Here is a 12,704-nt window from a genome sequence, read left to right as displayed (position 1 = left end):
CATTTGCCGAGATAGGCTATATATTGCTCTGAGTGGTGCTGCGGAACCAGCTAAAAAAAGACCCTGTATAAGAGTATAGTTTTTAATTTAATAATTAATCATATTTAAGCAATACAGCCTAACATTTTACGGGAATCCGAACCCCTGGAATGGAATTCTCTATCTCGAAACTCTTAATCATCGACCAAGGCTGAACCACTGTGAGAAATGAGCGACGAAGTCTCGCGACCAGCACACCGAGAAGGTTCAAAAAAGCTTGTATTCTGCGTAGTAGTATTACCATCGTTGTTCTCATCCTTTCCAGTTTTCTGATTTATATAGTTAGCAGAAATATCCTTTCCGCCCAGTAATTGTCAAGGTTGTGCAATGAGCTCTAAGCTGTTGGTATCCCCCTTTCCTTCCTTCCTTAAGATTAAATTACTTCAAAAAGGTTTCGCTGCTGTCTTCCAGGTTATTGACAGATTATTAGGATCTGTTCTTTTATTCAGTTTTATTTTCTAATTCCTGGTTTGAACCATACCTTCTTAGTTTATGTTCACATCCTACTGTGCCGAGCGAGTTGGCCCTGTGGTCAGTGTCGGGTAGCTGTGAGCTTGCGTTCGGGAGATGGTGGGTTCGAATCCTACCGTTGGCAGCCCTGAGTATGGTTTTTCGTGGTTTCTCATTTTCACACAAGGCAAATACTGGGGCTGTGCCTTAATTAAGGCCAAGGCCGCTACCTTCCAAATTCTAGTCCTTTCCCATCCTTCCGTTGTCGAAAACCTTCGATGTGTTAGTGCGACATTAAATCACTAGCAAACAAAACAAAACAAAACAAAATGCAACCTATTGTGGCTGCATCTTTTCACCACGGTGTACAATCTTTTCCAACGCAATATCGATCTATTTTTAAAACACCATTCCTCTATGGTAACAATTCTTTTTCAACATCCTGGACTAGCTTACATGCATATCCTTCTAAAGTTTCATTGATCATGTCGATATACTGTGATTCTAATTTGCGTATTTTGAAGCTTTCCCACCTTTATCGTCTTCAGGCAGACTTCACTTTCTGTGCTTTAAACTCGGGAATATCGTGATTTACTACAGGTCAGATGGTGAATTTTATCATTGAAAAATTCCTTGAATACCCGTATGATCGTTAGATTTCTTGATTTGAAAGTCAGATGTACTGTATAATTTATTATGAATCTGGTACATGTACTCTAAAGGGTAGCGGCAAATAGCATTAAGAACTGCTAATTCCGTACCAACACAGCCTCGTACTAGAATAGAAATTTTGTAAGAGTTTCCCCTTTCCGATTAGCTTTCATGTCATTTTAACATTTATGAGTTACCTTCCCATACCCTTTATTTACATTTCTTACATTGTCACTCATTAGCCCTGTAATATCCTTGCCGTCGACCCTGACTAATACATCAAACCATGCGTCACAGAACTTGTTTATTTTTGTCTTCATCTGCTCGTTGAGAGAATGTTAGCTCAGTACGTTGTGGCATGCCCAGCTATGGCTGCTAGGTGGGTTAGAATACCCCGTCTGCCATCCTCGAAATGGTTTTCCGTAGTTTCCCATGTCGGCTCCAGGAAAATGCCGGATGGAGCCTTTCTAGGGCCTTCGACCACTTCCTTCCCTTTCCTACCCCGTACACTTATACCTACACTCGCAGACAACGCCCTCGCACAGCTTTACCAAAAATCCACAAAGAAAACGTTCCCGTCAGACCAATAGTTAATGCGACAGGTTTTCCTACGTATGCTCTGGCTAAATATCTAAGCAAATTGTTTCAGCCACATAGAGGACGTTCTGAATCATACGTAAGTGACTCCGTGTATCTTTAATAAGTTGTCAATGGCTGCTGTCTAGTGAGTTTTGATGTGGAGTCCTTGTTTACTAATGTGTCGATTGACTCGGTCATGTCTCTCATTGAGCATTTGTTCTCTGAGGATATTACTAAGCTATTTCACCACTGCACGACTTCCAGCTATTTCTCGTGGGATGGGCAATTTTACGAACAGATGAATGGTCTAGCTATGAGAAGTCCATTTTCGCCGATAGCGGCTAATTTCTTTATGGAGCATTTTGAGGAGGAGGCTATTGCTTCGGCGCCCGTCAAACCGATGATTTGCTGGAGCAGTAGCGGCGATTTGGGAATTAAAAGTGCGGGGGCAAAACAAATGGAGGAAACAAACAGTACCCGGCTTTGTGGGATATAGCGGACGGGGTGGGGTATACACATCAAAACTTATAAAAATCGCTACAAAATGGTAAGTTTTATTTTATGCTCTCTGAGCGAAATTCCAGAGAGTGATAACTTAAATGCGGTAATAATAGTATTTTGAGATTTTGATTCAGTACTATACAATAAAATGTTCACGAAAGGAACTATATTACACAACATGTATTGCAATTAAATAGAACTACGGCATGATTATACAATTCAAAACAATTTAGTGTTTGACTGCACACTAAGAAACTAACAGACATTAGACTGCCAGACTGACGAATGCGCGCGGCAAGCGGGCGACACATACTTCGGTGACCATGACCTTGGCAAAAATATATACCCCTGCTACCCTTCCTCACAACACATGCGAAGTTTCCACTACTTGCTGCGGCGCTATACAAATCGGTTAGCCGCGACGAACGACATCTTGTGCGTGTTTCCGCTAATACTTTCGTTAATAATTAAAGAAGATAGATGAAAGAATTAGCTGATAAGACAACAGGGCTTGTACAAATTGCTTTTTAAATAATTCGTATAATTCCTAGCTTCAGCCGGCTGAAATGGAATAGAAAGGTAATGTTTTCTTCACAAAGCCCCTAATCGCCGCTACTGTGCTGGAGGTACGTTGACGATACATTTGTGGTCTGGACAGAAGGTCCTAAGAAACCAGCTATTTCTAAACCATCTAAATCAGCAGGAGCCTTCAATTAAATTCACTATGTAGATGGATTCGGGCGGATGCCTTCCTTTTTCGGATGTTCTAGTAAGAAAGAAACCGGATGGCTTCTTAGGGCACACAGTTTATCGTAAGCTTACCCACACAAGTAGCAATCTCCATGCAGATCCTCACCACCATCCAACACAAAAAACAGGGCATTCTCACGACACTCACCACGAGGGCGAAACGAATCTGTAAGCCATCAAATATTCAGGAGGTCAACACACTTACGTCAGGTTCAAGGATAATGGTTATAACGATAGATTAATAGAGCCCTGCATCCCCGAGGGACGACTAAGCAAAATTCACAGAATGAAGAAGTGAACTGCCTACCTTCCTTCCATCCACAATACCAGAGATCAAATAGCCAAGATCCTCCGCAAGCACCGTGTTTGGCACCGGCACAATATATTGCTCACAGTTTAGGTAACAGCAAGGACAAATTGTCCCCACTGCTACACCCCGGAGTGTACAAAATTCCCTGTATTGCGGCTAGGTATACATTGGCAAAACACGACGGTCCATTGGGATTCGTATCAAGGAACACCAACGAAATAACCGGCGTAACCAGGCAGAACAATCTGCAACAGCTCAGCACGCCCTAACAGATCATGTTCCAAGATGTTAAGAGTTCTTACCCATACTAAACACAACAGGTCTATTATTATTATTATTATTATTATTATTATTATTATTATTATTATTACAGTGGCTTCACGTCGCACCGACACAGATAGGTCTTATGGCGACGATGGGGTAGGAAAGGTCTGAGAGCGGGAAGGAAGCGGCTTTGGCCTTAATTAAGGTACAGCCCAAGAATTTGCCTGGTGTGAAAGTGAGAAACCACGGAAAACCATCTCAGGGCTGCCGACAGTGGGATTCGAATCCACTCTCTCCCGAATGCAAGCTCACAGCTGCGCGCCCCTAACATGGCCAACTTGCTTGGTAGGTCTAGGATTATATGGGAAGCTGTGGAAATGCGGAAAATTTTCTAACAATTTCGACAGAGACACTGGCTGTCAATTAAGTAATATGTACTTGCCAGCCATTATGAATTTATGTAGGTAGTTCTCTCCCCTGTCCTTTCACTACTGTTATTTGGTGTCGGTGTTTTCCAGATTTGTACTCTCCTCATCACGAGATAGTTCACTCTGCGCCCAGTGAGGCATCTAGTGTCTAGCGACAGTACCACTTACTACAAGCCAACGGTAAAGCATTCTTAAATTCAGACATTCATTATTTGAGAAGCTTTGCTCGTGAACAGAGGAGATTTTCTTCTGAAGACTCGGAGCAAAGTTCTCTGTGAAACTCAAAAAATAATTTCACCTTGTTTTCTGACAGGGCAAATGCCCAAAAGTTTATATGTAGCTCACCCCCATTGGGTGTACCGGTAAAAGACTCTACGAACTGGCGAGCCGAACATGCCCTCGAAAGTTATTGGTCCAACATGTTAAGGGTGTTTAGCAAAGAGCCTATCGAATACGCAGGCGTTCAGTTTCGTATCAGCAGTTGGCACACGCATTTGAAGATACACATTTTTGTTAGGATCCTTTCGTGCTGTGAAGTTGGCTATTACGTCCAACTACCGGTACATTGAATTATGGGAGCTTCATAAAAATATCCATTTGGTAGCGAGTTTTCATCGGAGAGTTCTGGGTAATGCCGACAGTTATCTTCTTCTTAATCTGCTTACCCTCCAGGGTTGGCTTTTCCCTCGGACTCGGCGAGGGATCCCACATCAACCGCCTCAAGGGCAGTGTCCTGGAGCTTCAGACTCTAGGTCGGGGAATACAACTGGGGAGGATAACCAGTACCTCGCCCAGTCGGCCGCACCTGCTATGCTGAACAGGGGCCTTGGTGGGGGATGGGCTGATTGGAAGGGAGACACAAGGAAGAGGGAAGGAAGCGGCCGTGGTCTTAAGTTAGGTACCATCCCGGCATTTGCCTGGAGAAGTGGGGAAACCACGGAAAACCACTTCCAGGATGGCTGAGGTGGGAATCGCACCCGCCTCTACTCAGTTGACCTTCCGAGGCTGAGTGGACCCCGTTCCAGCCCTCGTACCACTTTTCAAATTTCGTGGCAGAGCCGGGAATCGAACCCGGGCCTCCGGGGGTGGCAGCTAATCACACTAACCACTACACCACAGAGGCGGACAAGTTATCTTCATTATCAACAGTCAAGTTTCTTCTGGGGGGGGGGGTAGTGGGATTCTGCTATTGGCTTTACGTTGCACCGACACACATAGGTCTTATGGCGACGATGGGACAGGAAAGGGCTAGGAGTGGGAAGGAAGCGGCCGTGGCCTTAATTAAGGTACAGCCCCAGCATTTGCGTGGTGTGAAAATGGGGATAACCACGGAAAACCATCTTCAGGGCTGCCGACACTGGGGTTCGAACCCACTATCTCCCGAATACTGGATACTGGCCGCACTTAAGCGACTGAAGCTATCGAGCTCGGTAGAGGGATTCTAGGATCAGCGATGAACACACGGAGTAATGAGTTCCATGCTCTACCAGCTGTTCTAGGGTGCTACCGATCTAGAGGTGGTGTTTGATAGAGTACCAAGGAAAAGTATGTCGGGTATACTGAGGGATTATGAGATCGGAGATAAGTTATGTAAGACCTTTATGTTGACAGTCAGGTGAATAAGATCTTGGTCCAAAGTGGTATCAGGTGTTAAGCTGGTATTTACACTATCAAAAAAAAAAAAAATGTCAATGATCTTTTGTAAACTATTTTGTGCAAGTTAACTTTCATAAAGCATTATAACATACAGCCATTGCACCATTACATTACATAAAATATTTTATCATAGTTCAGCAAAAATGAAGGACAGTTGTGTGCATGTTTGGCTGCTGTTAGTTTTTGCTTGTATTGTTAATGAAAACATTTCTCATAAAATGTGCCGGTTTCTTTTAAATTACTCGTAAACCATCACAGCAGAATACACCATAATTTTTACACCTGTTTACTTTTTCATACTAAAAGTTAAAAACCCACATGGTTTTAAATTCTCACGTGGATTATCAGAAAAATAAAAGAAGTTGCTTACAATAATCGAAATTAAATGAATAGAAGAAATATAACTTAGAATGTAAACATCATTTTCAGTTTGTTTTTCAGCCTCATACTGGCTACGTAAACCATTCAATTTCATTTTCACGTCCAAAAACTGTGCATCCTTCGTGTATAGTATCTATCACCTCCGCTATGTTTAAATACACTTGCTCTTTTAACTTTCTCATTTTATATTCCTGGTGTCCTGTGTTATACATTTCATATTCGGAAAGAAGCCGTCTTGTTGTAGCAACTGCCGGCCCCGTGGGTAGCGTGGGTAGGGGTAGCGTGCCTGCCTCTCGCCCGGAGGCCCCGGGTTCGATTCCCGGCCAGGTCAGGGATTTTTCTCTGGACCTGAGGGCTGGTTCGAGGTCCACTCAGCCTACGTGATCAGAATTGAGGAGCTATCTGACAGTGAGATGGCGGTCCCGGTCTCGAAAGCCAAGAATAACGGCCGAGAGGATGCGTCGTGCTGACCACACGACCCCTCGTAATCTGCAGGCCTTCGGGCTGAGCAGCGGTCGCTTGGCAGGCCAAGGCCCTTTCAGGGGCGTTAAGTGCCGTGGGGGTTGTAGCAACTGAACTTACGATCCGCCATTTTGGATTTAACAAGTCACATAGTTTGCAAAAGATAGCATGATGTTCATACCTTTTATCAAAGAAATTTTATAAAATATTCATCCATTACACTCATATTTATATTTTATACGATATTTTCAAAAGATCTTCGACAAATTTATTTGATAGTGTAATACCAGTCTTGGAGAAGGCTGCAGTTTTTGACATGTATTATTCAGTTTACATGAATCATTTACGCCTACACGGAATGGAAAGACTTCAAGACTGTTACTGGACCGAAAGCCGCTTTCTCTCCTCAGGTGGTCACTGAAGCTTGTATGTCGTATAGATTTATGATCAGAAATGGGAAGCCTTTTAGAAACATACAAACGTACGTTAACATGTATGACACACTGGCAGACAGAATTTAGAATACGAGATTATTATTATTATTATTATTATTATTATTATTATTATTATTATTATTATTATTATTATTATTATTATTAAATCAGTTGGAAGAACCCGCACAGTAAGGAGATTAGATGTTTGAAACCTGGTGTTGATAGCTCTTATGGGTGATATTACTTTCCCCGTGGGGCTGGAAGTTACAAGTACACACCTGTCAGTATTTCTCACAAGGATGCAATCTTTGCGCGAAAACAAATAATCACGTGGTACAACAGCCCATTGACGGGTGCCGCCCAGCCGGAAGGCCTGCAGCTTTTGAAAAGCACGCGGTCAACGTGATTATATCCCCAGCAGTACTGCTTGGCTTTCGTGACAGTGCCACTGCTTCTTGTACCACACAGCTCCCTAGTTGATCTCAAGTTGCTGAGTGAGCTCCATTCCTCAGTCCAGAACTAGAATCCCTGGGCAGTCCGCGGATCAAACCAGGGTCTTCCGGTAAAAGGCAGCTAGCCACAAACACACTTCTGATGATGATGTTGATGATGATAATAATAATAAAATAACAATAATGCATATTAAGAATTTCGTTCTTCCCCTCGCCAGTTCTTTCCTATAAACTGTAAAGAGAATTGTTATATTGAACCGTCCTGTAGGTCTACCTACCAAATGTTCTGTCCCACGTTTGTGTTAAGCTTTCAACTCGTCAGCTACCCACGTAAGTTCCTCTCTCACAACAACCTTCTTAGAAAAGTGCTAAGTAAACTGTGTGGTATTTGTAGACACAGTTTAACAATACGCTGTAAATTAACTCGTAAAGGTAGGCATTGTTTAACGATCATGAAACGTGCTTTAACATTGCTTGTTAACGCTATCAACACCGGAGACGGCATGGCAAGAGCGCAGTGCAATGTTTAAACCATGATTTCACTGCCTAAGGAATGTTCACCGGATGTGACTTCTTTTCTTGTGGTTATTGATGGAAATGTTCAACACCCAGCAGTAACGACTCAAAGAAAGAAAATTTAACGTGTCTCTATCTCGAACTATGGGCCTTCACTTTCAGATGAAGATACCGAATGGCTTATCATGAGCCCTTGATTAGAAAGGGGGCAAATTAGTCCTGTCCCTGGCTGGTTCCGTGATATTAGCCACATGGGCGACAGCCCTAAATGCAAATATATGATTGATTGATTGATTCGAACAGCAGCCAGTTTGGTGAAAAACCACCACTAAGCTTGGCAGAAGTGATTTTCTCTCCACTTCTCCTCACACTTTATTCCATGTTTGGGACCGGCCATGAAATGTTTAAAGAAGCCGAAATAAGTTTACGTTGTCAGTAGCACCATTCATTTCTTCATGGAATATCTTACCGGGTACTTAATACATCTCATCTAGCTCGGTTCTTACACATCTCAATCTGTTCCTTCAATTTCCAATACATACGAAACACGTGCGATTCTGACGTGAAATTTTCTTGCCCTCGCTGGAAAATCGTAGCCTTGCGTAATATCCTTCTTTCCTTTCGTTGACATAAACACTTCCATTTTCTGTATCCCGATGAAAACAACGATATCCCGCCATAATCTGTATTAGGAATAGTCTTCCCTTTGTAGTAGTGATCACTTCGCAAATATCGGTCATAACGAATATGTAACGAAAGGAAAGGAGATTTAGTAATGTGCCTGGTCGCTAAGTCCACAGGTAGTCAAGATGGTGTTAAAATCACGGGTCTCTAACGTCACGGTGGCTAAAGGCACGGACCGTCCTGGCTTGAACTACTTTGTGGCATTTATAAACTTATTCATTAATTATGTGATTGGTTAAAAGTTGTGCTTTTCAGTCTTAGCTAGAATGTGAAAAATATTCCCAGTAGGTCGATCAGAATTTGATATAAACAAAACGTTAAGATGTAGGCCTACGAGCTGAAATTTAATACAAATAGTAAAGACAGAATGCCAGGTTTCGTCAGATCAAGTCCACATCTTCAGATTCCTAAAGGAATATAAAAATATCACGTTAAAAACCTATAGGTCCTACCCGTGTTATGTACTAGGCAGATTACGTATAGTAATCTTGTTAACATGTAGGAAAAGAACGCCTACAGCACATTTATATCCCACAACCATTTAACCAGTCTTTTTCTCGGCACGTTTACAAGTTTAGGATTAGTAAGCTCATCTGTTCGTAGTAGCTTACATTAATAAAAATGTAATTTTTCAATGTGTTTCTGATTTGTGAATTTGAAGATGTTCACTTGATCGGACTAAACGAGTCATTGTGTGTTCAATATTATTTTCTTCATTTCAGTTCTTAAACTGTTGGTTTATTCTTAAGTTGTACCGCACGAGTTGTCTAAGTCTAAGCGGTTCCAGCTTTGTAGCTGTTGGCATGCGTTCGGTAGACAGAGAGTTCGAGACCCGCTACTATCAGCAGTCCTGAAAGATTTTCCATGGTTTCCCATTTTCACACCTGGCAAATAGTTCATTTCTCGGTTGCTTTCTTCTCAGTCCTTGCCTTTTCCTATCCCATTGTCGCCAAAGACTTGTCAGAGTTGGTGAGACTTTAAACCGCTAGCAAAAATATACGATAGATTTTTTTTTAAATTTTAAAATGCTATTTGTTCGGGGCGTCGACCTAGAAAGATCTTTTGCCCCTATGTTAGGAACCTGCGTGTATTTGGAAATGGCGGAAGTGTTGAATGTGAAGAAAGGAACGTTAAGGACAACACAAACACCCATTCCCCAGACCAGGGATATTGATTATTTACAATTAAAAACCCCTGACGCAGCCGAGAATAGAACCCGGGGCCGCCGGGTGACAGGCGGACGCGTTGCCCCCTACACCGCGTGGCCGGACTACGATAGGCCTACTGGAATTTTCTCTGAGAGACAGAAAGGCTTCTCCACATCCTCGATCATATGTTATATTCATAATTTTACTACAAAATCCCTTTCTTTTTGTAAACTTAAATTAATTTGTTCAGTTTGCAAAGTTCTAGTCTATTACTACGATAATTAATAGAATAGTAGTCCCACCCCCTAGTTCCGAATCACCTGAAACTGGGGAGAGAGCAATCATATATTGTAATCGTAATTTTTTGATACATACATTTGATTTTCATTATTAGTTAGTTCGTGTATTGCTACATTAAACATTATAATCAAGACTAATAAATGTTTACATCCGTTCTCCAAATTGACACTCTTTTGTGGCCTATGTTAAACAGTGTTTTTATATAATCTAGGGTCCGCCTTTGTGATGTAGTAGTTAGTGAAAACAGCTGCCACACCCGGAGGCCCGGATTAGATTTCCGGCTCTGCCACGATATTAGAAAAGTGGTACAAAGGCGGGAACGGGGTCCACTCAGTCTCGGGAGGTCAAATGAGTTGATAGGGAAGGGTGGGGGGGTGGGGGGGGGGAGAGCGCGACGATTTCCTCCTCAGCCCAACTATTCCATCTTCGTTAAAAGACTGTAGTTTTAGGCTACGCGATTATTGATATTGTGACAATTGCCACGGGACCCCCAGTTTTACGTAGTCTCCAAGCAATAGGGATGTACATTTTCATTTCAGTAATTACACGTGCGTGATACAAATTAAAACCACGGCCTCCCTGGTGAAAAGCCAGTGAATATGCCACTCAGCTACCTCCCCGTACTATTATTGCTAGAACTCTCGGTTTAATCGTTGATAAGATACTTCACTTTCTTCAGCAAATTAGCAGGTATTTCTGGTATCGCTGGATCCCCTCTCCCCTCCTCAGGCTAGTTTTGTATTTGGCCGATTGCTCTTCTTGACGCCACTCGATTTTTGAGATGAAAATCTCAATACCAGGATTGACCGGGATTCGAACCTTAGCCTTCTGGGTAGAAATATAGCAGCTAAGCCGCTGAGCTAATCACGCTTCCAATCATTGATACGATAATACTTCGTACAGTTAGATTTACGTACAACGGATACGCACATGTATGGGTATTGGTTTTGGAGATATTTAATTATTATAGCCTCATTTAGTGAAGACTGAAAATTCATTATTTTAAAGAAACGTGCTGAGCTGAGTTACTCAGACGGTAGAGCAAGTGGCTTTCTCAGCCCAAATAGGTTTGTTCGATCCGGATCCGGCGGGTGTTATTTGAAGGTGTCAGCCTCGTGTCGGTCGATTTACTGACACGTAAAAGAACTCTCCCGCAAAAATGAAAATATAGTTGGTGGCACGTAAGGTTAGCATAGTAATAATAATAATAGTAGTAATAATAATAATATTAATTACGTGATAAGTGATTTGACTACACAAATTGTGTATGGAAGCTGACCTGCCACCTACACGTCATTTGAGATATCCTATATTATCGAATTTTGAAGTGATTTTCTCACACCAAATAAGCAGATAATCTGTGCAACTCTTTTCTGCATTTCTCCCTTTTCCAGTCCTAAGAACATGTTGTGGTACTGTTTCAGAATTCAAGAGCTCGATGGCGGCTTCTTCGAAAAATTTGGCTCACTGCTCAAGGAGCAAGTGGACCAGGCGACTGAGGAGGAACTTCACCCGAAAGCCGACCTGGTGGAGGAGGGCGAGGAGGCCGAAGAGCTTCCTGCTGACGATGACGGTGAAGGAGAGGGAGAGGGAGTGAATCTACGCATGGCACCTCTACCCATGCCGGAAGATTCGGACTCCGAACCCGAGCAGATTGACAAAGAGCAGCTGATCACAGACGCAATGGGATGGAATGTGAGTCCTAAATTTCACTAAGCCACATACCATGTTTGTTTAAAAGAGGTGATTAAGATTGGATCGAAGGTGCAAATCCATTATAGCATGAAAACCTGCATCAACAGAAGTATAAAACATAGCTCTGTCTTCACATGCACATTCTCAGTCAATTGGGGCCATCTACTTGTAATATTATCAGCAAGACAAGGATTTCTATGTAAATGCATGTTTGTTTTTACATTAGTTAAAGCTCGTTATATGTTTACGAATTAGGATTTTTGGAGTGGTTTACGAAACATTTGATTTTCCATATTTGTTCATGTTTCGGGGATAGTACACACCTTTACACGTTTTAGAAAAACTCTCGTATCTTTACATCACTGAACGTTTTATTTTAAATAAGTTCCATAATTCATGGTTTCAGACTTGTTCTTGTCAGATAATTGCTTAACATTTATTTTACTACCATCTGTATTTCAAAGCTGGATTCATGAATTTTTATGGAATGTTGAATGCATGCACAATCCTTTGTTTATTACTGTGCCTCGGCTTAGGCCTTGTCGGTCAACCCCTGTGACAATAGAATTCCCCTATACATGACCACAGCAGGTTTGCTCCAGGCAATTAGCAGAGCATTGGCGCCAATTAGGTCAACCTGTTCTATTCAGTACTTTACGAATGATCAACAGTTATTTATGAGCTTTGAGTGCATCTTCAGTGTTGTTTATATATATTTCATCATTCGGTGTATTAAATAATTAAAATTCCACAAAATTGTATGTCTTAATCTGTAAAATTACGATTGTATGTGCTTTTCCAAACGAAGAACTATCAACGGATATTATTTCTTCTAAATGGTCAGCGTTTCGGCCTTCGGTTCAGAGGGTCCCGGGTTCGAGTCCCGGCCGGGTCGGGTCGGGGATTTTAATCGCGTATGATTAATTCTTCTGGCTCGGTGTCCGGCTCCATGGCTAAATGGTTAGCGTGCTGGCCTTTGGTCACAGGGGTCCAGGGTGCGATTC

General features: G+C 42.2%; 1 protein-coding gene across 4 annotated transcripts in view; it reads left to right on the top strand.

Moving 5' to 3' along the window:
• The window catches only part of stac (C2 and C2B_Munc13-like domain-containing protein staccato), a 338,745-nt gene that overhangs the window by 132,053 nt on the left and 193,988 nt on the right, over positions 1-12,704 (top strand). For all 4 annotated transcript variants that reach the window (XM_067140968.2, XM_067140967.2, XM_067140966.2 and 1 more), the window contains one exon: positions 11,430-11,700. In XM_067140968.2, the coding sequence (XP_066997069.2) occupies positions 11,430-11,700 (271 nt within the window). The remainder of the gene's footprint in view (positions 1-11,429; positions 11,701-12,704) is intronic.

The sequence above is a fragment of the Anabrus simplex genome, chromosome 2 (genome assembly GCF_040414725.1).
Source record: "Anabrus simplex isolate iqAnaSimp1 chromosome 2, ASM4041472v1, whole genome shotgun sequence".
NCBI lineage: Eukaryota > Metazoa > Arthropoda > Insecta > Orthoptera > Tettigoniidae > Anabrus > Anabrus simplex.
The sequence above is the reverse complement of the archived record's forward strand: the minus strand, read 5'-3'. Positions and strand labels throughout refer to the sequence as shown.